The sequence below is a fragment of the Halichondria panicea genome, chromosome 15, assembly GCF_963675165.1.
Source record: "Halichondria panicea chromosome 15, odHalPani1.1, whole genome shotgun sequence".
Classification (NCBI taxonomy): Eukaryota; Metazoa; Porifera; class Demospongiae; order Suberitida; family Halichondriidae; genus Halichondria; species Halichondria panicea.
This window is the reverse complement of record NC_087391.1, coordinates 1,296,621-1,323,908: the sequence shown is the minus strand read 5'-3', so window position 1 is coordinate 1,323,908 and position 27,288 is coordinate 1,296,621. Positions and strand designations below refer to the sequence as shown.

Genomic DNA, 27,288 nt, shown 5'->3' with positions numbered 1-27,288 from the left:
AAAACTACCTTAGTTGATGCTCACTGAAAACCATGCGGATTTGAAATGGCTAATACACATTAGTTTGTAGCTAAGTTCTATTCTCTAGCAAGCCACAGAGGTCATTACCAGGAGGGATTGAGACTAAGCTATCCTCCTTGGGACCTTTCGGCTAAAATACAGCTGTCTGTACTTTAGTGCAGTTGGAAGAAAATCATCAAAAAGTCTGTTTCCTGGAGCACATAAAAGCCATGTAGTCTACTTGTGTTAAAGAAGCTTAGCACACACAAAGCTATTCATGACAATTTAATTATTTCTACTAGCAGAGTGAGCCTTGGCAAGTAGCAAGTTTGTACGCCCTCTAGCTATAAAAGACGATGGAACCGTGACCCTAACGCCAGCTACAAACCTGTTGAGGTGTTTACACAGAGAGTGTTCAAGGGAAGCACAGAGCACCTCGTCAAGTGGTCTCTCAGAGGACAAAAGACTCACCAACACGGCCAATTCTCTCAAAACATCTCGAGATGGACTCTGTCAGGAGTATATGGTGTGGATGAGGGAGGAGGAGATGAGTGCGTGCTGTCCACAGCTGCTCTCCATGGAGAGAGTGAGGCCATCAGTGTGTGTGTATGTGTGTGCGTGTGTGCGTGCGTGGTGTGTGATGTATCAGGCAATATACGTTGTTTCTATGTACTTCAAAACAGCATAAATTTAGAAATGGGTAGAAAACTGTGTTTGAAAGTGTCTATCTAACTGACCTGCTGTCTCATTATACAGACTCCAAGCTTTTTGTGCAGTAAATATTATGATAATTTTTTTTGTCTTTACCTCATCCCTATAACTTCACGTACGTACATGTATAACATTACACAGCTTGCCAAAGAAAAGAAGAATCCTTACAAATCACAAGACCACTTCCTCTCTGATCGAGAGTACGGTCGTTACGTGAAGACCGTCCTGCAACCCGGCATGAAGGTTCGGGCCAGAGAGACCTACGAGTCAGTCTCCATGGGCGACTTTGGGGTATATCTACAGACCAACGACGGCACACCTTCTGCCCAGGTCACGTGGGAGGGACTAGGGGATGCCTACTGGGTGTACTGGCATCAGGTGGACTTACTGCCCTCGGAGGACGAGAAGAAAACAACTAACTCCAGTGAGTGGGGGCGTGTGTGCGTGTGTGTGTGTGGGGGGGGGGGGAAGGAGCATATATTTAGGTATGGCCAATAAATGCTTAATGCCTCAAGGCATGTTTTGCTTCGCTTAAACAGTTTGTTTCTAATAGAAGAGCTAATTAGCTGGACTGTATGTTACAAATCAATGAATTCCTTACATTAATGATGATGGGAATGTTGACATTGTATGTACACATGTAGGTAAAGTAAGCTCTTGAAGCATGTACACACTAGTTGATAAGATCTACATGGGAAATGGAAAAGTGCCTCGAGAATGTATTACTCATAGTTGAATCGAAACTTTGTGCAAACAAATCAACAATTCTACCAACGATTCTGAAGAGACTGCAGAGTTACACGTATGTATAGTACTAGAAAAGGCAAGAGCTAGAGTTCTACTTGGTATAGTCAAGTGTTATTCATCTATTTGTTGTAGTACAGTTTTCACACTTGAATATAATCGTATTCCGGTTGCTGCTCATTTCTTGTTGGACCCAGACCATCGTTCTCATAGTAGTCAGCTTCAATATTAGTAGCATTGGTTGCACTGTACACAGGGTTCTGATTCATTTCAATGGGTGTATCCACAGTCTCGTACTGGTGGGTGTGGTTAGCTTCATGGTCCATAGTTGGTGTTTCAGTTGTACTCGTACTATACACGGGATTTTGATTCATTTCTATGACTTCTGTAACTTTATCTGTATGGAGTTAAAGCGAATTAGGGGGGTCAGACATGTGATCATAGTTTGAGCAGGGATATAAGTAATAGATATAGCATGAGACTGAGTTGCCTATATTATTATAGTGCATAAAACACGATGATTCTCATGCTAATTATGTGTTTTCAAATCATGCCTCGAGGCAACCTGGCTTTTATTACACGTTATAGACAACATGATATAAAGGTATAACGTACAGCAGGTTATTTTCAAGGCACTAAATTTTCGCAGATTGCTCAAACTAAACTTTTTTTCGAAGATGAGATTCAAATGACCACACCCTTATAGTAAGGGAGGTATTTCAATACCGGAAGTAAGCAATGATTCCAAATTTTCGAAGCACTAATTTTCCAACGTTCAGGTCCATCCGCAAAAACTGCGAAAATGTAGTGCCTCGAAAATAACTAGCTATACGAAATAACACTTTATATATCCTGTTTTCATGCAGTTGCTAGGATATGGCCAGGGGATAATTCCCTCTGATATTTCCCCAGACATGTTTGCTACAAGATCATGTAGATAATAATTATTGTCTACTTTTAATTTGTGCAGGTTGCCACATATTAAATATGTTTGGTTGCTTTACTGCAGTAGAAACTACTGTAGCGCTAGATTTAAGTAAAAGATAGTGAGGAGATGATAGTGAGGCACTTGATAAGAGATTCTCAAGCTAGAAAGCTAGTGCAGTCCAAGTGCTAGTGTAGTCGGGCGCCGCCGCCCTCTACCGGTGTCCTTCAGGGAAGGCGGCGGCGCTCGACTAGTGCTAGTGGAAGCCTGGGAGCCTTGGCACTGCACTGCGCACTGTCTGGCTCCAGCTCTGTGGGTATGGGTGGCTTTAGCAGTTTGTGAGGCTTTAGTCATGGAGGAGGAGTCAGGGTGGGGGTGTCGAACGGTAAGCAATAGTACCTGTAGCTAGCTAGCTATTGACAGAGCAAGCTTTTCCACAATGCTTTCTTTTTACTTTCTGATGTTTAAACGTGAGTTACCATGGTAGAGGAGTAAATGCGCAATTATAGCTAGCCAATCACATAGGATATATAACACTCATACTATGGTTGCTAGGGATTTATGGCAACGTAAACCACACCTCGCCCTCGTGCTTGGTGGGTTTACTGCCATAAATCCCTAGAACCATAGTATAACTATAACCGTGTGTATTTTATATTCTGGCACTCTTTTTCAATGACAATTTCTGAAGCCATTGTAGCAAGTGCATGTGTCTAGTGCTTCACCTTTAGTAGTGGCAGTACTGATGTCTTGGTTACCACTCTTTCTGATACGGACTGTAAGTAGGATGAGGAGCACGGCCATTACTAGAATGATGAGCAGCAAAACTCCACCCACTCCTCCAGCGATACCACCCACCACTCCCACACTTAGTGAAGAGTCTGTAATTAGTACTAGTAATGTAGTATTATCATGAATGTCTGAATTATAGCTCTATAAGCACCACTTGGACATTTCACCCTTATAGTAACATGAGATCATTTGTTTCTTTACACTGTCTCACAAATAATTGCACTCACCAGGTTCACAGTTACTGCCAGTGAATCCAGACAGACAGGTGGTACATCTTGTGGATATGTTTCGTCCAGATAAACACACTGTACAGTCACGGTTACTATCATATCCAGGCAGACAAGTGGAGCAGCTGGAGCCGAGATCATAATTGCCTACACATTCAGAGCAATTTGTGTTAGGGTCAAAGTTAGTGGCCAAACATGTTTGACAGAGTGTTGCTGGGTCCCCTCCTGGTAGAGTACACACACTGCAGTCTGTATCAGTGAACCTGTCTGGTTGTAGACACTGGGTGCAGTTGGTAGAGGGATCTCTGTTGGGTAGACACTGGGTGCAGTTGGTAGAGGGATCTCTGTTAGGTAGGCACTGAGTGCAGTTGGTAGAGGGATCTCTGTTGGGTAGGCACTGGGTGCAGTTGGTAGAGGGATCTCTGTTGGGTAGGCACTGAGTGCAGTTGGTAGAGGGATCTCTGTTGGGTAGGCACTGGGTGCAGTTGGTAGAAGACGGATCTCTGTTGGGTAGGCACTGGGTGCAGTTGGTAGACGGATCTCTGTTGGGTAGGCACTGGGTGCAGTTGGTAGAGGGATCTCTGTTGGGTAGGCACTGGGTGCAGTTTGTCTGTAGGTCGTAGAATTCCAATAAACATGTTGTACAGCCATTGAAATGTGTGTCCAAACATGATGCACAGTTGGTGCCTATAATGCATGTGGAGCAATTTGCATCAGGATCAAAGTTTGTATTGATACATGTTAAGCAGCTTTGACCAATATCGTACCCAGGAAGACAGGCCGTGCAATTGGTGGTTGGGTCATAGTTGGTCTGTACGCAAGTGGAGCAGCCAGTAGTAATATCCAGGTTGTAGGGGCAGTCGTTGCAGGCTACAAGAGGTGAAGAGTCTAATCGGTTATCAGTACATGTTAGAGTGCCATCAGCTTGACATGTCGCCACTCGTGGATTGTTCTGAGGTGTGGTGAAACAGTCAGATCCACAGAAACCAGGAGAGCATTCGACTCTGAAACTCATGGTCATGTGAGATACGTTGTGGAGTCCAGTGAATGTCATCTCCTCTGTGAAGTTTGCTCCAAGTTGGAGGTTGTCCAGGTCAATCAACAGACTGTCTATTACGTTCGTCAGCATGCTGTCCAATGCTTCGATAAAGAACTGTGTTCGACCCTATATAAAGAGTTAAAACTCAAATTGTATATGAATAAATATGAACTTACTGTCCACATAGTAAAACCTGAAACAGGTAGAGGATTGGATGTTACTCCCAGTAGTGCTGTTGGACCTAGACCGAATGCTGTGCTCATTTCACTGAATGGGCAAGTGCTGGGGGACTTTGTACAGTCTGTGAATAAGTACCCCATGCTGGGTCTTGTCTCTAGTGATGCACCGAATGGTCTGATGATCCAATGGAACCTGGTGTCACATCTCTCTTCTCCTGTGTTGTCACAGTTGCCAGATATGAATGGTAGCTCATCACAGCACACTGGTACTAGCTGGTCAGCACTTGTTATATTGATCAGTCTAGTCTGACATTCAGCACACAGTCCGGTTGGGTTGGTGTAGTTGACCAAGTTGACTGTCAGTATAAACTCACCTCCCACCTGTAGTGATAATAGTTGGTGTATAAAGCTAGGGGCCTTTTAGTTCAGTACGTAAATAAGTAATGCATTTACTATGTCGTTTGTATATAACTCACTGATGTGAAACTTGTACACACACAGACTGTCAAACTCCAAAGTAGTACAATCTTAGCCTTCATATTGAGCCTAGCCTGAGTCGTAGAATGGGTTGACCTTTCAGTTAGCCATACACTAATCACGTGACGCACCATTAACCACGAATGTTTGTACTAGAGGTGCTTTACATCATGGTATTAGGATTAGGGTGTCTGCCCCATTACACAGTTCACTGCACAAGTGAAAATGAATCCTGCATAAAACATACAAAATACTCACAAAATTCCTTTGATAGTCTAAAATCTATATACCTAAGAGGTGTGTTATTATTTTGTTGTGGTTAGTACCGACCAGTATTGACAGACAGGTGGTTGTGATTCCATTAGGTGCTTTTAGTGTGTCTTTCCTAATCAGCGTAATGATAATATGAGCAATTGTGTGGATCATATAGAATACAGAGCGTGCAGCTATACACACTGATATCATTAATGTATGAGCATAACTGCTTACATGTAGTTTCAAATTTGTGGGATTTGGGCATACCATCTGAACGGTCTCCTTCTAAGCTTTCTAAAAATTGGCCACCAGTAATCTATATTTACAGAACCAATTCTATTGCACGCACGCATGCACACACACACAAGCCCATCACAATTGAGGCCCACCACTTTCATAATGAAGGGGACGTAGTGTTAAATAGAGCAGTGCATTGCATAATACTTCTTTTATGGTTGTGTGTTTTTGTTCTGGCACTCGATCTTTTCAATAACAATTTCTGGAGCCAGTAGATGTACACATCGCAAGTATAGCTACATGTAGTGTAGTAATAAGAGTGGTCTCCATTTTTCTCAGTTTGGTTGCCATGGTCTGCTGCTATGTTACTGTACACTAGATTAGGCTTCAGCTCAATACCACCAGTTGTGGTGCGCTGTCTCGTGTCAGGAGTGCCCACTCCATACCCTGTATTCTCTACCACCTCAATGTTCGCTGGGTCTGTGTGGGTGTGGATATTCAGTACATGTATTTGAATTTGTTGTAATATCATGTGTGTAAGTTTATGCATTGAGGACTAAACTAGCTATTGTACGTTAGCAGTTTTCTGATGTCCCAGAGGCGGTACGACACACATCTCGTGATCTCTCTTTTAATTGCATTTTGACATTGGTTTTCAATGTGGTGTGTTTCTCATTATTTTGTGACTGAGGCTTTTCAATCAAGGGTATAGTATAGATTAGACCTATAGATCAAACTGTTTCCGTTGCTGAACCCCAGTGAACCCCTATTCAGTTACGAGATATACTTGCTACAAGAGGTGAGACCACTGCACCCTTCATAAATATCTTGACGAGTCTAACTAGGACCTCTGCTGGAGAAACACTATAGCTAGCCATAGAGACCTTGAGAAACACATAGAGCTAGTTAGACAGTCAGTTACATACTTTCTACAAGCCTAGAGTTTGTCGTGGCAAGGTCGCGGTAACTGCCAGCTAAGCAAACGTCATCACAATGGAATTCAATTAAAAAAAGTGTCATACCTCCTCTGGAGCATACCCATGCATGTGTTGAATGAGCCTCTTGTTTTAATATAGACCCCCAGTATAGTCAAAGTAGTAATCACAATGGTAATTAATAATACATGTATGTACATAGTAGTGCACATAATAGCTACATGTATAAGTTTGATATAGTTTCACACTTGAACATAATCGTATTCCGGTTGCTGCTCATTTCTTGTTGGGCCTAGACCATCGTTCTCATAGTAGTCAGCTTCAATATTAGTAGCATTGGTTGCACTGTACACAGGGTTCTGATTCATTTTAATGGGTGTGTCCACAGTCTCGTACTGGTGGGTGTGGTTAGCTTCATAGTCCGTAGTTGGTGTTTTAGTTGTACTCATACTATACACGGGATTTTGATTCATTTCCATAACTTCTGTAACTTCTTTATCTGTATGGAGTTAAAGCAGACTAGTGCATGTGATCATACCTTGAATTGAGCAGTGCTATAGTCAGTGTATAATACCTTGTATGTTTTATATTTTGGACAATGACATTTTCTGAAGACACTATAATAAGTAGCATTTGCTTAGCTAGGTGTGTCTAGTATTTTACCTGTAGTAGTGGCAGTACTGATGTCTTGGTTACCATTCTTTCTGGTACGGACTGTAAGTAGGAGCACGGCCATTACTAGAATGATGAGCAGCAAAACTCCACCCACTCCTCCAGCGATACCACCCACCACTCCCACACTTAGTGAAGATTCTGTAGTAGAAATAAGTACACTCTGTGTAGACTATAGTATTGTATAGCACTCACCAGGTTCACAGTTACTGCCAGTGAATCCAAACAGACAGGTGGTACATCTTGTGGATATGTTTCGTCCAAACAGACAAGACGTGCAGTTGGTAGTTAGATCGTAGTTAACCACACACTCAGTACAGCTTGTATTAAGGTCGAAGTTGTCATAGCAAGTTAAAGTGCCATCAGTTTGACATGTTGCCATTTGTGGATCATTTGTGGTACAGTTAGATCCACAGAAACCAGGTGAGCACTCGACTCTGAAACTCATGGTCATGTGAGATACGTCGTGGTATCCAGTGAACGTCATCTCCTTTGTGAAGTCTGCTCCAAGTTGGAGGTTGTCCAGGTTAACCAATAGACTGTCTATTATGTTCGGGAGTCTACTGTCCACAGCTTCTATGAAGAACTGTGTTTGTCCCTGAAGAAATCGCAATTACACTCTTTACCCTCAATGATTAAGTAACTTACTGTCCACATTGTTCCTGACACCACTGGCAGAGGGTTGGCTGCTACACCCAGAAATCCTAGTGGGCCTTGGGGGAATGTTGTGCTCACTTGGGGGAATGGGCAAACAGAGTTGGGTGAGGTTGAACAGTCTGTGAAGAAGTAATTAGGAGGGTTGCCAGGAAGGGGTACATTGGGGGGTCTTGTCTCCAGTGATGCAGCGAATGGTCTGATGGTCCAATGGAACCTGGTGTCACAACTCTCCTCTCCTGTGTTGTCACAGTTGGTGTTTCTGAGTGGTAGATCATCACAACACACTGGTACTAGCTGGTCAGCACTTGCTACATTACTCAGTGAAACACTACATTCAGCACACAGTCCGGTTGGGTTGGTGTAGTTGATAAAATTGACTGTTAATACAAAATCAGCTCTTACCTGTGTAGTAATTAATTAACTGTGCATCTTAAAGCTTTTACAATTTAACTCACTGTGGTGAAACTTGCACACACACTGACTGCCACACTCCAAAACAAAGCAAATTTGATCTTCATGTTGTTCCTAGCTACATGCTCAGTACAGTGTCCCATAACTAATCATGTGACATCCCTAAGCACACAGTGATGGTTAGCATTCATAACTGAATAAATTTTTTCTGTTAGCTTGTTTTCTTCTGTTAGCTTGTTTTACAGAAGACTATATGCATTATACTGTATGATAGTGTTTGTGATTGGAATACTAGTGCTTAATGTGTCGTATTGATAACATATTTCAAGATACCATATATAGTCATACACATAGATTCTTCATAATACCGTATAGCGGGTAATTTTCGGGGGACAAAATATTTGTGATTCAGCAATATTGAGACATTTTGTTGGTAATATTTTCGTGGTTGCTGCTTGCACTGCAGGTAAAGGTAGGCAAGGTCGCTTCATTCGTGGGTAAAATATTCGTGGTCAGACCTCCAACCATGAAAACCACGAATATTTTGCCCCACGAAAATTACACGCTATACGGTAGTGGTCTCCATTTTGCTCAGTTTGGTTGCCATGGTCTGCTGCTATGTTACTGTACACTGATTAGGCTTCAGCTCAATACCACCAGTTGTGGTGCGCTGTCTCGTGTCAGGAGTGCCCACTTTATACACTGTATTCTCTACCAGCTCAATGTTCGCTGGGTCTGAGTGGGAGGGGATATTCAGTACATGTATTTGAATTTGTTGTAATATCGCACCTGTAAGTTTATGCATTGAGGACTAAACTAGCTATTGTACGTTAGCAGTTTTCTGATGTCCCAGAGGCGGTACGACACGCATCTCGTAATCTCTCTTTTAATTGCATTTTGACATTGGTTTTCAATGTGGTGTGTTTCTCATTATTCTGTGACTGAGGCTTTTCAATCAAGGGTATAGTATAGATTAGACCTATAGATCAAACTGTTTCCGTTGCTGAACCCCAGTGAACCCCTATTCAGTTACGAGATATACTTGCTACAAGAGGTGAGACCACTGCACCCTTCATAAATATCTTGACGAGTTGTTATCGTGCCTGTAAGCTTATGCGAACTAAAGTCTATTTATGTTAAGTTTGCATGACCTTCATTTTATTATGTTGTCATATGTGGCTGTGGAGTGCTTCCTGTAAGTAGTCAACCCACGAAATTTATTCAACAAAATCCTTTTAGAGGCTATTCCATGAAATTAAGTGCCTCGAAAATGTTGCGCTATATACTGTAATCATGGTAATCACAATAAATTAATGGTAATAATATGGTACACGTGTTCATTCTTGTGTCTTTGTACGTAATAGCTATACGTTGTTTTATGCATGCAGTTTCACACTTGAATATACCGTATAGCGGGTATACTTCGAGGGTATATAAATTTTTGCGGATTGACCGTTAGAAAGATTTTCGTAGATTTAATTTTCGTGGAATAGCAGCCTTTCTGCAGCATGCATGCATGTGATACAAGGGTATAAAATTAATGTTCTCAGTAGATGCTTGATCAGTGAAAACCTTTACCCTCGAAATGTACCCGCTATACGGTAATGAATTGATATATGAACTAGCTATTGCACATCAGCAGTTTCCTGATGTCCCAGAGCATACTCATCAGTCATGTTGAACGTATACCCCCAGTATATATAGCCAATTATTATAGTAATCACAATGACAGTAAAACGTGTTTATTCTCGTGTCTGTGTACATAGCTAAAGGTTGTGAATGTTGATTCACACTTGAATATAATCGTATTCCGGTTGCTGCTCATTTCTTGTTGGGCCCAGACCATCATTCTCATAGCTGTCAGCTTCAATATTAGTAGCATTGGTTGCACTGTACACAGGGTTCTGATTCATTTCAATGGGTGTGTCCACAGTCTCGTACTGGTGGGTGTGGTTAGCTTCAGTGTTCATCCCGTAGACTATGTTAGGATGTGTTTGTATGGCTTCGTGGTCCGTAGTTGGTGTTTCAGTTGTACTCATGCTGTACATGGGATTTTGATTCATTTCCATAACTTCTGTAACTTCTTTATCTGTATGAAGTTAAACCTATTGTGGTCAGACTAGTAACTATCTTATTGTTGGGAATCCTCCCCTAGAGCAGCTGAGTGCATGCTCTACTGTGAAGTGGTGTACGTGTGATCATAGTTTGAATTGAGCAGTGCTATAGTGTATTAATTGTTGTGTATTGTAGAATTGAACGGTGTTATAGTCATGGTGTGTATAATACTTCATTAATTGTTGCGTGTATCAATGAAGCCACTATGTAGCTAGTGCATGTGTCTAGTGCTTCACCTGTAGTAGTGGCAGTACTGATGTCTTGGTTACCACTCTTTCTGATATGGACTGTAAGTAGGATGAGGAGCACGGCCATCACTAGAATGATAAGCAGCAAAACTCCACCCACTCCTCCAGCGATACCACCCACCACTCCCACACTTAGTGAAGAGTCTGTAATTAGTACTATAGTGTATGCATATAGCAATATCGTGAATGTCTGAATTATAGCTTCACTCCAATATATAAGCAACACTTGGGCAGTTCGCCCTTATAGTAACATGACTTCATTTGTTTCTTTACACTGTCTCACAAAGTGGTGCTTTAATTCAGTGACTATACTATTGTATAGCACTCACCAGGTTCACAGTTACTGCCAGTGAGTCCAGACAGACAGGTGGTACATCTTGTAGATATGTTTTGTCCAGATAGACACACTGTACAGTTACGGTTACTATCATATCCAGGCAAACAAGTGGAGCAGCTGGAGCCGAGATCGCGATTATTCACGCATGTAAAGCAATTTGTATCACGATTAAAGTTTGTACTGATACATGTTGAGCAGCTTTGGTCAATATTGTATCCAGGAAGGCAGGCTGTACAGTTGGTGATTGGGTCATAGTTGATCTGTACGCAAGTGGAGCAGCCAGTAGTAATATCCAGGTTGTAGAGGCAGTCGTTGCAGGCTACAAGAGGTGAAGGGTCTAATCGGTTATCAGTACATGTTAGAGTGCCATCAGCTTGACATGTCGCCACTCGTAGATTGTTCAGAGGTGTGGTCTTACAGTCAGGTCCACAGAAACCAAGAGAGCACTCGACTCTGAAACTCATGGTCATGTGAGATATATTGTGGAATCCAGTGAACGTCATCTCCTCTGTAAAGTCTGCTCCAAGCTGGAGGTTGTCCAGGTCAATTAACAAACTGTCTATTCTGTTTGGTAGTCCACTATCCACAGCTTCTATAAGAAACTGAATCTGCCCCTACATGCATGCATGTATATAAATAATTGGAAATGGTATGTGTAATGAACATGAACTTACTGTCCATACAGTAATATCTGTTTTTGAAACAGGTAGAGGATTTTCTGTTACTCCCAGTAGTGCTGTTGGACCTTGACCAAATCTTGTGCTCATTTCACTGAATGGGCAGGTGCTGGGGGACATTGTACAATCTGTGAAGAAGTACCCCATGCTGGGTCTTGTCTCTAGTGATGCACCGAATGGTCTGATGATCCAATGGAACCTGGTGTCACATCTCTCCTCTCCTGTGTTGTCACAGTTGCCTGATTTAAATGGTAGCTCATCACAACACACTGGTACTAAATGGTCAGCACTTGTTACATCACTCAGTGTAATAGCACATTCAGCACACAGTCCGGTTGGGTTGGTGTAGTTGACCAAGTTGACTGTCAGTATAAACTCACCTCCCACCTGTAGTGATAATAGTTGGTGTATAAAGCTAGGGGCCTTTTAGTTCAGTACGTAAATAAGTAATGCATTTACTATGTCGTTCGTGTACAACTCACTGATGTGAAACTTGTACACACACAGACTGCCAAACTCCAAAGTAGTACAATCTTAGTCTTCATGTTGAGCCTAGCCTGAGTCGTAGAATGTGTTGACCTTTCTGTTAGTCATACACTAATCACGTGACGCACCATTAACCACGAATGTTTGTATAGAGGTGCTTTACCATCACGGTATTAGGATTAGGGTGTCTGCCCCATTACACAGTTCACTGCACAAGTGAAAATGAATCCTGCAAAAATACTCACAAAATTCCTTTGATAGTCTAAAATCTATATACCAAAGAGGTGTGTTATTATTTTGTTGTGGTTAGTACCGACCACCGACTAGTATTGACAGACAGGTGGTTGTGATTAGGCCTTGCCCATTATGCTCAAAATGTTGCCTATTAGTCTAGTCTCCAAGTCTCATGCATTGTACCTATTAGTCTTTAATTCTTACCCATTAGTCTCAATAAAAATCATCAACGAGAATAATACTGCAACATCACAGCTGCTTCTAACATAATGTTCTAAGGAACTATAGAATATAGAACTATATTGGTGAAAGAAATCTTAGAAAAGAGTTAACAGTACTACTATGGCACCTTCCATACGTATATACTCAGTATTAGCTATTGAGGCTATAGTGCTTATAAAATCATACTTTCTACCAAAATTTGGTAAAAATTGCCTAATAGGCTAATATTTTTTGCTATTAGGCTGGCATAATGCTCAATGCTCCACTGCTATTAGTCTCAAAATTATGCTAGCATAACATAATTGGGCAAGGCCTAGTTGTGATTCCGTTAGGTGCTTTTAGTGTGTCTTTCCTAATAGCGTAATAATAATTATGAGCAATTGTGTGGATCATATAGAATACAGAGCATGCAGCTATACACACTGATATCTATCTATTAATGCGTGAGCATAACTGCTTACATGTAGTTTCAAATTTGTGGGATTTGGGCATACCATCTGAACGGTCTCCTTCTAAGCTTTCTAAAAATTGGCCACAAGTAATCTATATTTACAGAACCAATTCTAGTGCATGCACGCACGCACACACACACAAGCCCATCACAATTGAGGCCAACCACTTTCATAATGAAGGGGACCTAGCGTTAAATAGAGCAGTGCATTGCATAACACTTCTTACATGGTTGTGTTTATATTCTGGCACTCGATCATTTCAATAACAATTTCTGGAGCCAGTACATGTGTATACACATCGTAAATATAGCTACATGGTGTAGATTGTCCATGAGGGTGGTCTCCATTTTGCTCAGTTTGGTTGCCATGGTCTGCTGCTATGTTACTGTACACTAGATTAGGCTTCAGCTCAATACCACCAGTTGTGGTGCGCTGTCTCGTGTCAGGAGTGCCCGGTCTCACCCCATACACTGTATTCTCTACCACCTCAATGGCTGGATCTGTGTGGGAGGGGATATTCAGTACATGTATTTTATGTACATTTAGTAATTGTGAAGTATCGTGCCTGTAAGTTTATGTGAACTAAAGTCTATTTGTGTTGAGTTTGCATGACCTTCATTTTATTATGTTGTCATAATACATGTACTTCTTTCCTAGGGGCTTAACCCTTTCCCCGCTCTAGCCGCCTATAGGCTAGGCGGCATGGCTACTGCTAATTTTCAAAAAAATGATTGTCCGGGCTGTGTAGTAGGTACCAGCACATGCGCATTGAGCTGCTCTTTGACGTGGTATTTTCATTGTGCTGCCTCGAGGTACGCTTCATACAGTATTGTCGAAAGAAAAGTGACCAATTGATAACGCACCTATCAATGCAAACCCCCACCCACCCCCCCTCCCGGGGATTTGTAAGTCATTTGTATTAAAATTGCTTCCCCTGGGGTGGGGCTTTTGTAAGTTTGTATACTCAGCAGCCACAAGTCAGTATACTATAATTTTAACTTCTAGTTCTTTTTTATAAACCTCCCACTGGCATGTGTAGCTCTTTGGAAGGAACAAACAGCCAGTATAGAAAGCTGGATCACTTGTGATTGCTGGAGCAGTGGTTTCATTGAACTGAGTTGAAGCAGAACCACAGACTTACTATTGTATATACAGAGTGTACTCCATAATTATGTGCTATGTTGTTTATTCTTTGTGACTGTGTCAAATCCCGTGGGTTGGGGGAGAGGGGTATTTGTAGTGCATTTGTACTGAAAACTACCCCCCTTGGAGAGGGGGGTGGTTTGCAACTCCCCAGTGTCAAATCCCCACCCTATCCCGGGAGGGGGGGGGGTGGGGATTTGCATTGAAAGGTGCATAATTGCTACAAGACCTTTGTAGGATAATCTTAGCGAGGCTCTAGTGCAGCTAGACAGTGAAGATATCGATGCCTATGGCCTTGTTGAGTCAGAGGGGAGTGACTGGGATCATAGCCAGATAGGAAGCTACTCCTCAGATTTCAAGCTAGAAAATAAAGAGCCAGAGGAAGAAGCTCTTGAGACGGACCAAGTTCCTGGACCTGGTAAGTAACTATAGAGTACCGTATAGCAGGAAATTTTCGTGGGGTGCAAATTTTCGCGTTTTTCGAGGGCAGAGTAGTCAACGCGAAAATTAAAACTGGGATAAACTCCCACGCACCGGTACTGGATTCCTGACGTCACTACGGGTCACGTGCATATATGCATGTGTGTAAAGGAGAGCTCTGATTAAAAATGGCTCTGTATCGCTACTTTCAGCCAGTTGACAATCTATACTTCCTGCTACCAGAGGGCCATTGTCCAGCAAGCTTAACTGTTTCACTATAAGAGATGCCAATAAAGCTGTATTGGAAGTTTCAAAAAAGAAGCCAAAGGCAAGAGGAAGGTATGCAAAGTTTATACCAGAACAGCAGGCCATGATTGCTCAATATGCATCAATGAATGGCATTGTTTCTGCTGTAGAACATTTCTCTAAGGAGTTGGATGTTAATCTAAAAGAGAGCACTGTTCGAACATGGAAAGCAAAATACTTGGCAGAAGTTAGGCTCAGAAAAAAGGCTGACGATGGTACCCCTCTCTCTGTAACTTCCCTTCCCCAAAAGAAGCGAGGTAGACCACTGATGTTAGGAGAAAGCCTTGATACACAGCTGTTCGTAAAGGAGGTGGGGTTATTACAACAGCAATAACAATGGCATCAGCCACTGCAATTGTACGTAGAGCTGATAGAAACCTCCTTAGTGAGAATGGAGGTCCAATCGCAATCACAGCCAATTGGGCAAAATCCCTTCTTTATCGAATGAATTTTGTGAAAAGAAGAGGTAGCACAGCTATGAAAATGACTCCGGAAAACTTTGACAACATAAAAGAACAATTTATTTATGATGTCAAAACCGTAGTCGACATGGAAGATATTCCACCGGAATTGGTTTTTAATTGGGACCAGACAGGGATTAGTATAGTTCCAGGATCATCATGGACAATGGAACTCAAAGGCTCCAAAAGAGTTGAAATTGCCGGGAGTGGTGACAAGCGTCAAATAACGGCTCTGCTATGTGGAACAATGGCTGGTGAGTTCCTCGCACCCCAACTAATCTACCAAGGTAAAACTTCTGCTTGTCTCCCGAAGCACAAATTCCCAAGTGACTGGCATATTACATGCACCCCAAACCATTAGTCAAATGAAAGTAAAATGATAGAATACATCAAGCTGATTATCATCCCTTATGTCGAGCAAAAGCGCAAAGAACTCAAACTTTCCAAGAATCAAGCCGCGCTAGCACTATTTGATGTCTTCAAAGGCCAGCAAACTGAACCTGTCACTTCTCTTCTTGAAGAACACAACATCCTTGTTGTGCCTATACCTGCTAATTGTACAGATCGCTTGCAGCCAATGGATCTCAGTATTAACAAAGCAGCAAAGGATTTCATGAGGAGCAAGTTCAGAGAATGGTATGCCACTCAAGTGCAAGTGCAATTGGATGAAGGAGCTATAAGTATCTCACCAGTTAACCTCAGGATGTCACTCATGAAACTCATTGGAGCTAGATGGTTAGTTAGCTTATACGATTACATTAGAGCAAATGATTCACTTGTATTAAATGGCTTTAAAGCTGCTGGTATATTATTGTAATGATCTGTATTTGTCTATACTTATCATGCAGTCTATTAACTATTTCCTCATGCATGCAGGAACTTATTTGGTGATTGCATTTTGTTATTTTCATCTTGTGCGTGCATAATATTTATGTTTTATTAAACTGAAGTCAAAATGAACTTTATTTATATAGCAATACATTGTACATCAATAATTATAAACTGTAGTGTGACAGTTTACATGAGAGGAAATGGCAAAAGATTATTATTTTCAATACATTGCACCAGGTGTGGCCTCATTGCTGATTGATCAAAACAGGGCCAGGGGGCAGTATGATCACGGCAAAACGCAACAGCAGTGATAGCAGCAATTGAAAATCTCTCGACCCTTTTTGCTTTTGAGTATTAGTTATCTGAATCTGGAGGGGGTATGTTTTCTTTAACAGATTTTTTATTATTCTTTCTGTGTCTTCATCCAGTGTGTGATACACCGAATCATAAACATTGACCAAGTTAGCATCAGCACTAAACGTGGACAGAGCTATCCAGTGGTCTCCGCATGCATGAACAATTTGAATAACCTGTTCACAGTTTGCCAGGGGTTGTTTTGCTTGCAGTAATGTAGACTGACAGCCATTCAAGTTTAGAAATTGCTTCTTTAACATCTGTTGAGCAAAATTAATGTGCTTATCGTTGAGTTTATCTCCATCGATGATGGTTGCCTTGTCTTCAGAACTTAATACGATGCCTCCAAGCTGTGCCCAAGTGCTCTTAGCCCCTGAAACTTCAGAATTTAAGGAAGCAAACTTTAATGTCTTGTTTGGTAGAGACTGTGGCTCAATCTTGATCTTCTTATTTGGTGGAGACTGTGGCTTGATCTTGATATTACAAGGCTTTATAGCTGGAGTAGACTCTAAAATTGTCTGGACTTTCTTTACATCTTTTGTAGCGCCTTCAAACGTCAGGATACAAGGAACTTCAAGACCACCTTGAGGTAAGTCAAGAGAGTGGTGTCTACTTCCATTGACCCTACATCTGATAGTCCCATTTCTTCGAAGAAATAGTGAGCAAACAGGCGATATCCTTCGGGGAACATGGCCAACAACTGTAGATGCCTTTACAACAGAAACAGCAAACGGATCTGCAGAGTTGAATCTCTCTCTATTACAAAACAATTCCTCTCCTAGCACAGCAGTCCAAATGTCCTTGTAAACATGGTAGCCACGGATCACTGTATCTGTAGAATAGGTAGACTCAGCCATCTTTAATAGAACGCGCACCTAGTGTATACGCAGGTGCAAAACCTATTGGTGGGTGTGGTTTATTGGCATTGACACGAAAATTAAAACCGCGAAAATTTCTGCTGAGGGCTCTGGGAGCCAAATAGCGAAAATTTGCACCCGCGAAAATTTCCCGCTATATGGTAGTATCTGTAGTCTTCCTAGCTTCAATACAAGTTTGTTTAAGCTACTTACTTCAGCAGTGGACATCATGAGCAACCATTGAACTTGTAAACCTGTGTGTATAGGTGAAGAAAACATTTCCCGGGAAAAGAGCGTCTGCCGATACGACCTCATAGACAAGTTTCTGCAGATCCTGATTGAACCATGTCACCGTGAGAACATTAAGAACACTTTATTTAGTGCCTTCATACAATATTGTTTGTGTACATAATTATGAATGTTTGTAAACAATCGCTAATTAGTTGGGGGTGGTCTGTTGCTAGGTAACGATGATGGTGTCAAGATACCCCCGGGGTCTGGGCTACCTTTAGGAAATAGTTACGAGTAATTTCAATGTATGGTTCATGAGATACGAATTTTTAAAGAAAAATATGTATTTATTCTGTATTTTCTTGTTTTAATTAAAGCTGGGAAAGGGTTGATTTTCGTGGGTCAGCAATGCCAAACAACAATTATTCCATGAAAATTGTTCGAATTATCTGCTATAACGTGCATAAGATTGAAGATGTGGCTGTGGAGTGCTTCCTGTAAGTAGTCAACCCACGAAATTTATTCAACAAAATCCTTTTAGAGGCAATTCCATGAAATTAAGTGCCTCGAAAATGTTGCGCTATATACGGTAATTGTGGTAATCACAATAAATTAATGGTAATAATACGGTACACGTGTTTATTCTTGTGTCTGTGTACATAATAGCTATACGTTGTTTTATGCATGTAGTTTCACACTTGAATATACCGTATAGCGGGTTTATTTCGAGGGTATATATATTTCGAGGGTATATATAAACTTTCGCGGATTGACCGTTAGAAAGATTTTTGCAGATTTAATTTTTGTGGAATAGCAGCCATTCTGCAGCATGCATGCATGTGATACAACATTTTTTTGGGTATAAATGTTCGCAGTAGATGCTTGATCAGTGAAAACAACAAACATTTTTACCCTCGAAATGTACCCGCTATACGGTAATGAATTGAAATGAACTAGCTATTGCACATCAGCAGTTTCCTGACGTCCCAGAGCATACTCATCAGTCATGTTGAACGTATACCCCCAGTATATATAGCCAATTATTATAGTAATCACAATGACAGTAAACGTGTTTGTTCTCGTGTCTGTGTACATAGCTAAAGGTTGTGAATGTTGATTCACACTTGAATATAATCGTATTCCGGTTGCTGCTCATTTCTTGTTGGGCCCAGACCATTGTTCTCATAGTAGCCAGCTTCAATATTAGTAGCATTGGTTGCACTGTACACAGGGTTCTGATTCATTTCAATGGGTGTGTCCACAGTCTCGTACTGGTGGGTGTGGTTAGCTTCATGGTCTGTAGTTGGTGTTTCAGTTGTACTCATACTGTACACGGGGTTTTGATTCATTTCCATAACTTCTGTAACTTCTTTATCTGTATAGAGTTAAAGCTATAGTGGTCAGACTAGTGCATGTGATCATAGTTCGAGCAGTGATATAGTCAGTGTATAATACCTTGTGTGTTTTATATTCTGGACAATGACAATTTCTGAAGCCGCAATAATTATGTAGTAAGTGCATAGCTAGATTGATTTAGCTAGTATACATGTGTCTAGTGCTTCACCTGTAGTAGTGGCAGTACTGATGTCTTGGTTACCACTCTTTCTGATACGGACTGTAAGTAGGAGCACGGCCATTACTAGAATGATGAGCAGCAAAAGTCCACCCACTCCTCCAGCGATACCACCCACCACTCCCACACTTAGTGAAGATTCTGTTATAGTGTATGCATGTAGGAATATCTTGAATGTCTGAATTATAGCTTCACTCCAATATAAGCAACACTTGGGCAGTTCGCCCTTATAGTAACATGGCTTCATTTGTTTCTTTACACTGTCTCACAAGTGGCGCTTTAATTTAAGTACACTATAGGCTGATTAGCACTCACCAGGTTCACAGTTACTGCCAGTGAATCCAGACAGACAGGTGGTACATCTTGTGGATATGTTTCGCTCAGAAAGACACACTACACAGTCACGGTTACTATCATAGCCAAACAGACAGCTTGAGCATTTCATGTTTAAATCATAGTTAGCCACACACGCAGTGCAGGTAGGATTGAAGTTATCCAAACATGTTTGACAGAGTGTTGCTGGGTCTCCTCCTGGTAGAGCACACACACTGCAGTCTGTATCAGTGAACCTGTCTGATTGTAGGCAGAGGGAGCAGTTAGTGACTGGGTCTCTGTTGGGTAGACAACTAGTGCAGTCCGAGGTGATGTCCCAGCCTGGTAGACACTGGATGCAGTTGGTAGAGGGATCTCTGTTGGGTAGGCACTGGGTGCAGTTGGTAGAGGGATCTCTGTTGGGTAGGCACTGGATGCAGTTGGTAGAGGGAAGGCACTGGGTGCAGTTTGCCTGTAGATCGTAGAATTCCAACAAACATGATGTACAGCCATCGAAAGGATTGAAGTTTATGTCGACACATGATGCACAGTTGGTCAATGGATCATATCTTGTACCTATAATGCATGTAGAGCAATTTATATCAGGATCATAGTTTGTATTGATACATGTTGAGCAGCTTTGGTCAATATCGTATCCAGAAAGGCAGGCTATGCAATTGGTGGCTGGGTCATAGTTGGTCTGTACACAAGTGGAGCAGCCAGTAGTAATATCCAGGTTGTAGAGGCAGTCGTTGCAGGCTACAAGAGGTGAAGGGTCTAATTGATTATCAGTACACGTTAGAGTGCCATTAGCTTGACATGTCACCACTCGTGGATTGTTCAGAGGCGTGGTGATACAGTCAGATCCACAGAAACCTGGAGAGCACTCGACTCTGAAACTCATGGTCATATGAGATATGTTGTGAAATCCAGTGAACGTCATCTCCTCTGTGAAGTCTGCTCCAAGTTGGAGGTTGTCCAGGTCAATCAATAGACTGTCTATTATGTTTGGGAGTCTACTGTCCACAGCTTCTATGAAGAACTGAATTCGTCCCTGTTTTTCGATATTAAAAATGGTGTATGTGAAATGTTACATAAACTTACTTTCCACATAGTAAAATCTACTTTTGAAACAGGTAGAGGATTGGGTGCTACTCCCAGTAGTGCTGTTGGACCTTGACCGAATGTTGTGCTTGTTTCACTGAATGGGCAAGTGCTGGGGGACATTGTGCAGTCTGTGAAGAAATAGGGAAGGTTGACAGCATTGGGCATACTGGGGGATCTTGTCTCTAGCGATGTACTGAATGGTCTGATGGTCCAACGGAACCTGGTGTCACATCTCTCCTCTCCTGTGTTGTTACAGTTGGTATTTCTGAGTGGCCGATCATTACAGCACACTGGTACTAACTGGTCAGCACTTGCTACAAAACTCAGTGGAACAGCACATTCAGCACACAATCCGGTTGGGTTGGTGTAGTTGACCAAGTTGACTGTCAGTATGAACTCACCTTCCACCTGTAGTGATAATAGTTGGTGTATAGCTAGCGACTTTCTAGCTCAGTACGCAAATAAATAATGCTCTACATTAACATGTTACTCATAACTCACTGATGTGTACAAGCACACACAGACTGCCAAACTCCAAAGTAGCACAATCGTAGCCTTCATGTTGATGTTAGCCTGAGGCGTAGCATGTGTTGACCTTTCTGTTATGTCGTACACTAATCACGTGACATCACTGCCACAATATTTGTACTAGAGGTGCTTTACCATCATAGTGTTAGGATTAGGGTTTCTACCCCATTACACAGTTCACTGCACAAGTGAAAATGAATCCTGCATAAAACATAAAAAATACTCACGAAATTCCTTTGATAGTCTAAAATCTATATACCTAAGAGGTGTGTTATTATTTTGTTCAGAGGTGGTTAGTACTGACCACCGACCAGTATTGACAGGTTGTTGTGATTGGCCCATTAAGTGCTTTTAGTGTGTCTTTAATAATAGCGTAATAATAATTATGTGCAATTGTGTGGATCATAGAATACAGAGCATATAGCTATACACACTGATATCTATCTATTAATGCGTGAGCATAACTGCCTAGTTCCAAATTTGTGTGATTTGGGCATACCATCTAAACGGTCTCCTTCTAAGCTTAAAATTGGCCACCAGTAATCTATATTTACAGAACCAATTCTATTGCACGCACGCACGCATACACACACACACACACACACACACACACACACAAGCCCATCACAATTGAGGCCCACCACTTTCATAATGAAGGGTAGTGTTAAATAGAACAGTGCATTGCATAACACTTCTTATATGGTTGTGTGTTTATGTTCTGGTACTCGATCTTTTCAATAACAATTTCTGGAGCCAGTATATGTACACATCGCAAGTATAGCTACATGTAGTGTAGATTGTCCATGAGGGTGGTCTCCATTTTGCTCAGTTTGGTTGCCATGATCTGCTGCTATGTTACTGTACACTAGATTAGGCTTCAGCTCAATACCACCAGTTGTGGTGCGCTGTCTCATGTCAGGAGTGCCCACTCCATACCCTGTATTCTCTACCACCTCAATGTCCGCTGGGTCTGTGTGGGAGTGGATATTCAGTACATGTATTTGAATTTGTTGTAAATAATATCATGTGTGTAAGTTTGCGTTGAGGACTAAACTAGCTATTGTACGTTAGCAGTTTTCTGATGTCCCAGAACATACCCATGTGTTGAATGAGCCTCTTGTTTATATATAGGCTCCTGGTATAGTCAATAGTAAAATCGCAAGTAATAATTATTAAATGTGTTTAATTTTTGTGTCTGCATGTGTACATATAGCTATAAGGTGTTTGTTGTACTTTCACACTTGAATATAATCGTATTCCGGTTGCTGCTCATTTCTTGTTGGACCCAGACCATCGTTCTCATAGTAGTCAGCTTCAATATTAGTAGCATTGGTTGCACTGTACACAGGGTTCTGATTCATTTCAATGGGTGTGTCCACAGTCTCGTACTGGTGGGTGTGGTTAGCTTCGTGGTCCGTAGTTAGTGTTTCATTCGTACCCATACTGTACACGGGATTTTGATTCATTTCCATGACTTCTGTAACTTCTTTATCTGTAGTTAAAGCTATAGTGGTCGAACTAGTATACATGTGATCATAGCTTGGGCAGTGCTGTAGTCAGTGTATGTGTACTGTTTTCAATGACAATTTCTGAAGCCATTATGTAGCCAGTGCATGTGTCTAGTGCTTCACCTGTAGTAGTGGCAGTACTGATGTCTTGGTTACCACTCTTTCTGATACGGACTGTAAGTAGGATGAGGAGCACGGCCATTACTAGAATGATGAGCAGCAAAACTCCACCCACTCCTCCAGCGATACCACCCACCACTCCCACACTTAGTGAAGATTCTGTAACTAGTGCTATAGTGTATGCATGTAGTAATAATTATCGTGAATGTCTGAATTATAGCTTCACTCCAATATAAGCAACACTTGGGCAGTTCGCCCTTATAGTAACATGACTTCATTTGTCTTTATACTGTCTCACAAAGTGGCGCTTTAAGTCAGACACTCACATAAGTGCACTCTGTGTAGACTATAGTATTGTATAGCACTCACCAGGTTCACAGTTACTGCCAGTGAATCCAGACAGACAGGTGGGACATATTGTGGATATGTTTCGTTCAGAAAGACACACTGCACAGTCACGGTTACTGTCATATCCAGGCAGACAAGTAGAGCAGCTGGAGCCGAGATCACGATTGCCTATGCACTCTGAGCAATTTGTGGTAGGGTCGAAGTTAGTGGCCAAGCAGGTTTGACAGAGTGTTGCTGGGTCCCCTCCTGGTAGAGCACACACACTGCAGTCTGTATCAGTGAACCTGTCTGGTTGCAGGCAGAGGGAGCAACTGGTGACTGGGTCTCTGTTGGGTAGGCAACTAGTACAGTCTGAGGTGATGTCCCAGCCTGGTAGGCACTGGGTGCAGTTGGTGGAGGGATCTCTGTTAGGTAGACACTGGGTGCAGTTGGTAGAGGGATCTCTGTTGTGTAGGCAACTAGTACAATCCGAGGTGGTGCCCCAGCCTGGTAGGCAGAGGGAGCAGTTGGTAAAAGGATCTCTGTTGGGTAGACACTGGGTACAGTTGGTAGAGGGATCTCTGTTGGGTAGGCACTGGGTGCAGTTGGTAGAGGGATCTCTGTTGGGTAGACACTGGATGCAGTTGGTAGAGGGAACTCTGTTGTGTAGGCAACTAGTACAATCCGAGGTGGTGCCCCAGCCTGGTAGGCAGAGGGAGCAGTTGGTAGAAGGATCTCTGTTGGGTAGACACTGGGTACAGTTGGTAGAGGGATCTCTGTTGGGTAGGCACTGGGTGCAGTTGGTAGAGGGATCTCTGTTGGGTAGACACTGAGTGCAGTTTGTCTGTAGATCGTAGAATTCCAACAAACATGATGTACAGCCATCGGAAGGATTGAAGTTTACGTCGACACATGATGCACAGTTGGTCAATGGATCATATCTTGTACCTATAATACATGTAGAGCAAGTTATATCAGGATCATAGTTTGTATTGATACATGTTGAGCAGCTTTTGTCAATATCATATCCAGGAAGGCAGGCTGTGCAATTGATGGCTGGGTCATAGTTGGTCTGCACACAAGTGGAGCAGTCTGTAGTAATATCCAGGTTGTAGAGGCAGTCGCTGCAGGCTACAAGAGGTGAAGGGTCTAATCGATTATCAGTACATGTTAGAGTGCCATCAGCTTGGCATGTCGCCACTCGTGGATTGTTCTGAGGTGTTGTGGTACAGTCAGGTCCACAGAAACCAGGAGAGCACTCGACTCTGAAGCTGATAGTCATGTGAGATACGTTGTGGAATCCAGTGAACGTCATCTCCTCTGTGAAGTCTGCTCCAAGTTGGAGGTTGTCCAGGTCAATCAACAGACTGTCTATTATGTTCGGGAGTCTGCTTTCAATGGCTTGTATGAAGAACTGTATTTGTCCCTATGAACGGTTAAAATGTAAGCAATCGTAATTAAATGAACAAACTTACGGTCCATACAATAAGGTCTGTTCTTGAGACAGATAGAGGATTGGGTGTTACTCCCAGTAGTGCTGTTGGACCTTGACCGAATGTTGTGTTCGTTTCACTGAATGGGCAAGTGCTGGGGGACATTGTACAGTCTGTGAAGAAGTACCCCATGCTGGGTCTTGTCTCTAGTGATGCACCGAATGGTCTGATGGTCCAATGGAACCTGGTGTCACATCTCCCCTCTCCTGTGTTGTCACAGTTGGCTGTACTGAATGGTAGTTCGTCACAACACACAAGTATTGTCTCGTTAGGATAGCTTGTATATAGCGAACTCAGACATTCAGCACACAGTCCGGTTGGGTTAGTGTAGTTAACCAAGTTGACTGTCAGTATGAACTCACCTCCCACCTGTAGCGATATTAGTATAGGTGTAAATAGCTACTGGCCTTCTATAGTTCAGTACGAAAATAAGTAATGCCCTTACTTAATAATTATGCTGTTCGTATATAACTCACTGATGTGAAACTTGTACACACACAGACTGCCAAACTCCAAAGTAGTACAATCTTAGCCTTCATGTTGAGCTTAACCTGAGGCGTAGCATGTGTTGACCTTTCTGTTATGTCATACACTAATCACATGACACCATTAACCACAAATGTTTGTTCTAGAGATGCTTACAATCATCAGGTTGGTTGGCGAAAGTTAAACGTTGAAGTGCACTCAACCATGACCACACACTGTGTTTCTTCCTACTAATGTGGTCATGGTTGACTGCACTTCAACTTTTAACTTCCGTTAACCAACCTGAAATCCTCTGTAGAATTAATTGCCAATTACACAGTTCACTGCACAAGTAAAAATGAAACACATGAAGTACTCACGAAATTCCTTTGATAAGTCTAAAATCTATATATTATACATGTAGGCCTAAGAGGTGAAGAGGTGTGTTATTATTTTGTCTAGAGGTAGTTAGTACCGACCGACCACCGACCATTATTCACAGGTGGCTGTGATTGGCCCATTAGGTGCTTTTAGTGTGTCTACTATTAGCGTAATATAAGCAATTGTTACATCATTGTGTGATCATAAAAATACAGAAATGAATCAACTACTTATCACACACACACACACTGGTATCTATATTATTTTTGAGCATAACTTTAGTCCTGTTGGTTCAATAATTAATTTTTAATTTTATGATACCGTATTACTAAAATGTTTTGCGAGCATCAAACATACGCGAACTTTGCGAGGGTTGATCAATTCGCAACAATAAAATCGCAAAACAGTATAATATTATAGTAAATACACACAATTCTTGCTAGAACGCATAGTTAGATCGCAAAAGGTCAAATCCTCTGCTGATTTGGCTCATTCGCGATGGTTTTTCACCAGCAAATATTCTAGTAATACGTTATTCTGAAAGGGTCTTTCAGATGATTAGCCTCCTTCACCGGCTTTCATAGAAAAGAAGGCCTGCTTGCGCATGCGCAAAATTATTGGTTATTTTTTCCCGTAAAATTTCCTATAATACTGGTTTCATCAGAGAAAATATCCTAAAAGTCATACACAGAGATATATAGCTAGCTAGCTAGCTAGAGACAGAGCTGTGTAGGTCTGTTGTACAGCTACATGTATGTACAGCAATTTTCTTCTGATAGAATCAGTAGCAGTAGTATAGTAGACTTTCAACAAAGTCCTTCGGCATTGATCGTTTTTAACAACAATCATGGTCGATCGTTACCCACTCTTTGAGTTGCTTGCAAAACAAAAATATTTTCATCGTGTGTATAAAAACAGCTTTATGTTATGTAGCTTTAGCATCTCCACCGAGGCATCAGCACCTTCATTCATATAGGGAACATGTGTACAATATCTCTGTATGGGAGGGTTGAAAGATCACACATTGACCTTAGCAAACGTGCCACTCTAAATATTTGATATTCTCACTATTTCAGGTGGTTGAGGATGGCTAAGAGTTCTTTGCACGACGGCAGCAGGTGACTCTGTTCTCAGCACCCAAGGCAACTACTGTGGTGACAATGACAACGCGGGAGGGATGACGAGTGTGGACTCCAGCCTCATGTTCTTTCCAGGCGAGTGCATGAGCTTAAATTATTTATTGGGCTTTTTTCCAGTTAAATACACAACTGTACTGTAATCAATTCTACGCAGGTCATCTTTTATAATCAGTACAGCCGGGTTAATTGAGGTCCCTAGTGTAACAAAAGTAACCTACTAGAGTGGTTGGCTTAGGGTCCGGTCCAATCAGTGAATTGAAGCTTTCTTATTTGTGCACCTCGTTCAAAATAAATTTTTATGGGTGAATGCACGTGCGTGTGATTTCCATAAAAAAGTACAGGATTCAAGACCAAGACTAATCAGTCTCTCTTTCTCTATTCTTTGCAGATTTTGAAGCCTTCTGAGAAGAAAGCCAAATATCAGTACTCCAGCCTGAATTCGGGTCGACCCATCACCACCAAAGCAGCCTCTAGGATCACCTCCAAATAACGCATGCCCCATAGTGTTCTAATGGTAGACATTTTTTCATTATGTAATCCTGTACTGTGCCGTTAGTATGTTCTGTATAGTATTATAATCATTATAAATGCTCCTTCTGCGATATATTTGTCCTGTTTTTTACTACACAATTGTGCACTCTCCCTGTTATCTTATAATATTGATGGGTACCGGGTGTCTCTATGTATCATGAGAGCGTGT

At 41.8% G+C, this 27,288-nt stretch overlaps 6 protein-coding genes across 11 annotated transcripts; 1 reads left to right on the top strand and 5 right to left on the bottom strand.

Annotated features, from left to right (window-relative positions):
• Positions 1–91: 91 nt before the first annotated feature.
• LOC135348950 (cullin-7-like) lies at positions 92–27,213 on the top strand. Its single transcript, XM_064547369.1, has 4 exons — positions 92–586; positions 853–1,135; positions 26,526–26,663; positions 26,977–27,213. Exons 1-3 carry the CDS (start codon positions 524–526, stop codon positions 26,531–26,533), a joined length of 354 nt encoding a protein of 117 aa, XP_064403439.1. The 5' UTR covers positions 92–523; the 3' UTR covers positions 26,534–26,663; positions 26,977–27,213.
• LOC135348800 (delta-like protein A) lies at positions 1,332–5,177 on the bottom strand. 2 transcript variants are annotated; one of them, XM_064547146.1, is made up of 5 exons: positions 5,094–5,177; positions 4,615–4,998; positions 3,400–4,564; positions 3,106–3,273; positions 1,332–1,852 (listed from the first exon to the last, which is right to left on the bottom strand). In XM_064547146.1, exons 1-5 carry the CDS (start codon positions 5,154–5,156, stop codon positions 1,599–1,601), a joined length of 2,034 nt encoding a protein of 677 aa, XP_064403216.1. In that variant the 5' UTR covers positions 5,157–5,177; the 3' UTR covers positions 1,332–1,598. The 2 variants fall into 2 exon arrangements, with proteins under 2 accessions (XP_064403216.1, XP_064403217.1); XM_064547147.1 differs by having other exon boundaries at positions 3,106–3,261.
• LOC135348866 (uncharacterized) lies at positions 6,743–8,452 on the bottom strand. Of its 2 annotated transcripts, none has more exons than XM_064547231.1 (5): positions 8,306–8,452; positions 7,842–8,252; positions 7,389–7,791; positions 7,185–7,334; positions 6,743–7,020 (listed from the first exon to the last, which is right to left on the bottom strand). In XM_064547231.1, the coding sequence occupies exons 1-5, from the start codon at positions 8,402–8,404 to the stop codon at positions 6,764–6,766; spliced, it is 1,320 nt and encodes a 439-aa protein (XP_064403301.1). In that variant the 5' UTR covers positions 8,405–8,452; the 3' UTR covers positions 6,743–6,763. The 2 variants fall into 2 exon arrangements, with proteins under 2 accessions (XP_064403301.1, XP_064403302.1); XM_064547232.1 differs by having other exon boundaries at positions 8,321–8,449.
• On the bottom strand, positions 9,937–12,222 carry LOC135348844 (uncharacterized). 2 transcript variants are annotated; one of them, XM_064547200.1, is made up of 5 exons: positions 12,121–12,222; positions 11,636–12,025; positions 10,954–11,575; positions 10,613–10,780; positions 9,937–10,350 (listed from the first exon to the last, which is right to left on the bottom strand). In XM_064547200.1, the coding sequence occupies exons 1-5, from the start codon at positions 12,181–12,183 to the stop codon at positions 10,049–10,051; spliced, it is 1,545 nt and encodes a 514-aa protein (XP_064403270.1). In that variant the 5' UTR covers positions 12,184–12,222; the 3' UTR covers positions 9,937–10,048. The 2 variants fall into 2 exon arrangements, with proteins under 2 accessions (XP_064403270.1, XP_064403271.1); XM_064547201.1 differs by having other exon boundaries at positions 10,613–10,768.
• Positions 18,655–21,283, bottom strand: LOC135348807 (uncharacterized). Its single transcript, XM_064547161.1, has 5 exons — positions 21,129–21,283; positions 20,625–21,035; positions 19,524–20,574; positions 19,200–19,349; positions 18,655–19,010 (listed from the first exon to the last, which is right to left on the bottom strand). The coding sequence occupies exons 1-5, from the start codon at positions 21,186–21,188 to the stop codon at positions 18,754–18,756; spliced, it is 1,929 nt and encodes a 642-aa protein (XP_064403231.1). The 5' UTR covers positions 21,189–21,283; the 3' UTR covers positions 18,655–18,753.
• On the bottom strand, positions 22,307–25,224 carry LOC135348792 (protein psiR-like). 3 transcript variants are annotated; one of them, XM_064547134.1, is made up of 5 exons: positions 25,080–25,224; positions 24,586–24,972; positions 23,153–24,536; positions 22,787–22,942; positions 22,307–22,647 (listed from the first exon to the last, which is right to left on the bottom strand). In XM_064547134.1, exons 1-5 carry the CDS (start codon positions 25,140–25,142, stop codon positions 22,391–22,393), a joined length of 2,247 nt encoding a protein of 748 aa, XP_064403204.1. In that variant the 5' UTR covers positions 25,143–25,224; the 3' UTR covers positions 22,307–22,390. The 3 variants fall into 3 exon arrangements, with proteins under 3 accessions (XP_064403204.1, XP_064403203.1, XP_064403202.1); XM_064547133.1 differs by having other exon boundaries at positions 22,787–22,954; positions 23,153–24,524; XM_064547132.1 differs by having other exon boundaries at positions 22,309–22,647; positions 22,787–22,954; positions 25,080–25,223.
• Positions 27,214–27,288: the final 75 nt, after the last annotated feature.

Bases quoted from the DNA above. Each gene is read 5' to 3' on its own strand.
- LOC135348950 (XM_064547369.1), top strand. From the start codon at position 524: ATGGTGTGGATGAGGGAGGAGGAGATGAGTGCGTGCTGTCCACAGCTG. The intron at 587-852 runs GTGAGGCCATCA...AACATTACACAG, and splicing joins AGCTGCTCTCCATGGAGAGA to CTTGCCAAAGAAAAGAAGAA.
- LOC135348800 (XM_064547146.1), bottom strand. From the start codon at position 5,156: ATGAAGGCTAAGATTGTACTACTTTGGAGTTTGACAGTCTGTGTGTGT. The intron at 4,999-5,093 runs GTGAGTTATATA...TTATCACTACAG, and splicing joins TGTGTACAAGTTTCACATCA to GTGGGAGGTGAGTTTATACT. The intron at 1,853-3,105 runs GTGAAGCACTAG...AACTCCATACAG, and splicing joins CAGTACTGCCACTACTAAAG to ATAAAGTTACAGAAGTCATA.
- LOC135348866 (XM_064547231.1), bottom strand. From the start codon at position 8,404: ATGGGACACTGTACTGAGCATGTAGCTAGGAACAACATGAAGATCAAA. The intron at 7,335-7,388 runs GTGAGTGCTATA...TTTCTACTACAG, and splicing joins TGGCAGTAACTGTGAACCTG to AATCTTCACTAAGTGTGGGA. The intron at 7,021-7,184 runs GTAAAATACTAG...AACTCCATACAG, and splicing joins CAGTACTGCCACTACTACAG to ATAAAGAAGTTACAGAAGTT.
- LOC135348844 (XM_064547200.1), bottom strand. From the start codon at position 12,183: ATGAAGACTAAGATTGTACTACTTTGGAGTTTGGCAGTCTGTGTGTGT. The intron at 12,026-12,120 runs GTGAGTTGTACA...TTATCACTACAG, and splicing joins TGTGTACAAGTTTCACATCA to GTGGGAGGTGAGTTTATACT. The intron at 11,576-11,635 runs GTAAGTTCATGT...GCATGCATGTAG, and splicing joins CAGATATTACTGTATGGACA to GGGCAGATTCAGTTTCTTAT.
- LOC135348807 (XM_064547161.1), bottom strand. From the start codon at position 21,188: ATGAAGGCTACGATTGTGCTACTTTGGAGTTTGGCAGTCTGTGTGTGC. The intron at 19,350-19,523 runs GTGAGTGCTAAT...ACACTATAACAG, and splicing joins TGGCAGTAACTGTGAACCTG to AATCTTCACTAAGTGTGGGA. The intron at 19,011-19,199 runs GTGAAGCACTAG...AACTCTATACAG, and splicing joins CAGTACTGCCACTACTACAG to ATAAAGAAGTTACAGAAGTT.
- LOC135348792 (XM_064547132.1), bottom strand. From the start codon at position 25,142: ATGAAGGCTAAGATTGTACTACTTTGGAGTTTGGCAGTCTGTGTGTGT. The intron at 24,973-25,079 runs GTGAGTTATATA...ATATCGCTACAG, and splicing joins TGTGTACAAGTTTCACATCA to GTGGGAGGTGAGTTCATACT. The intron at 22,648-22,786 runs GTGAAGCACTAG...CTTTAACTACAG, and splicing joins CAGTACTGCCACTACTACAG to ATAAAGAAGTTACAGAAGTC.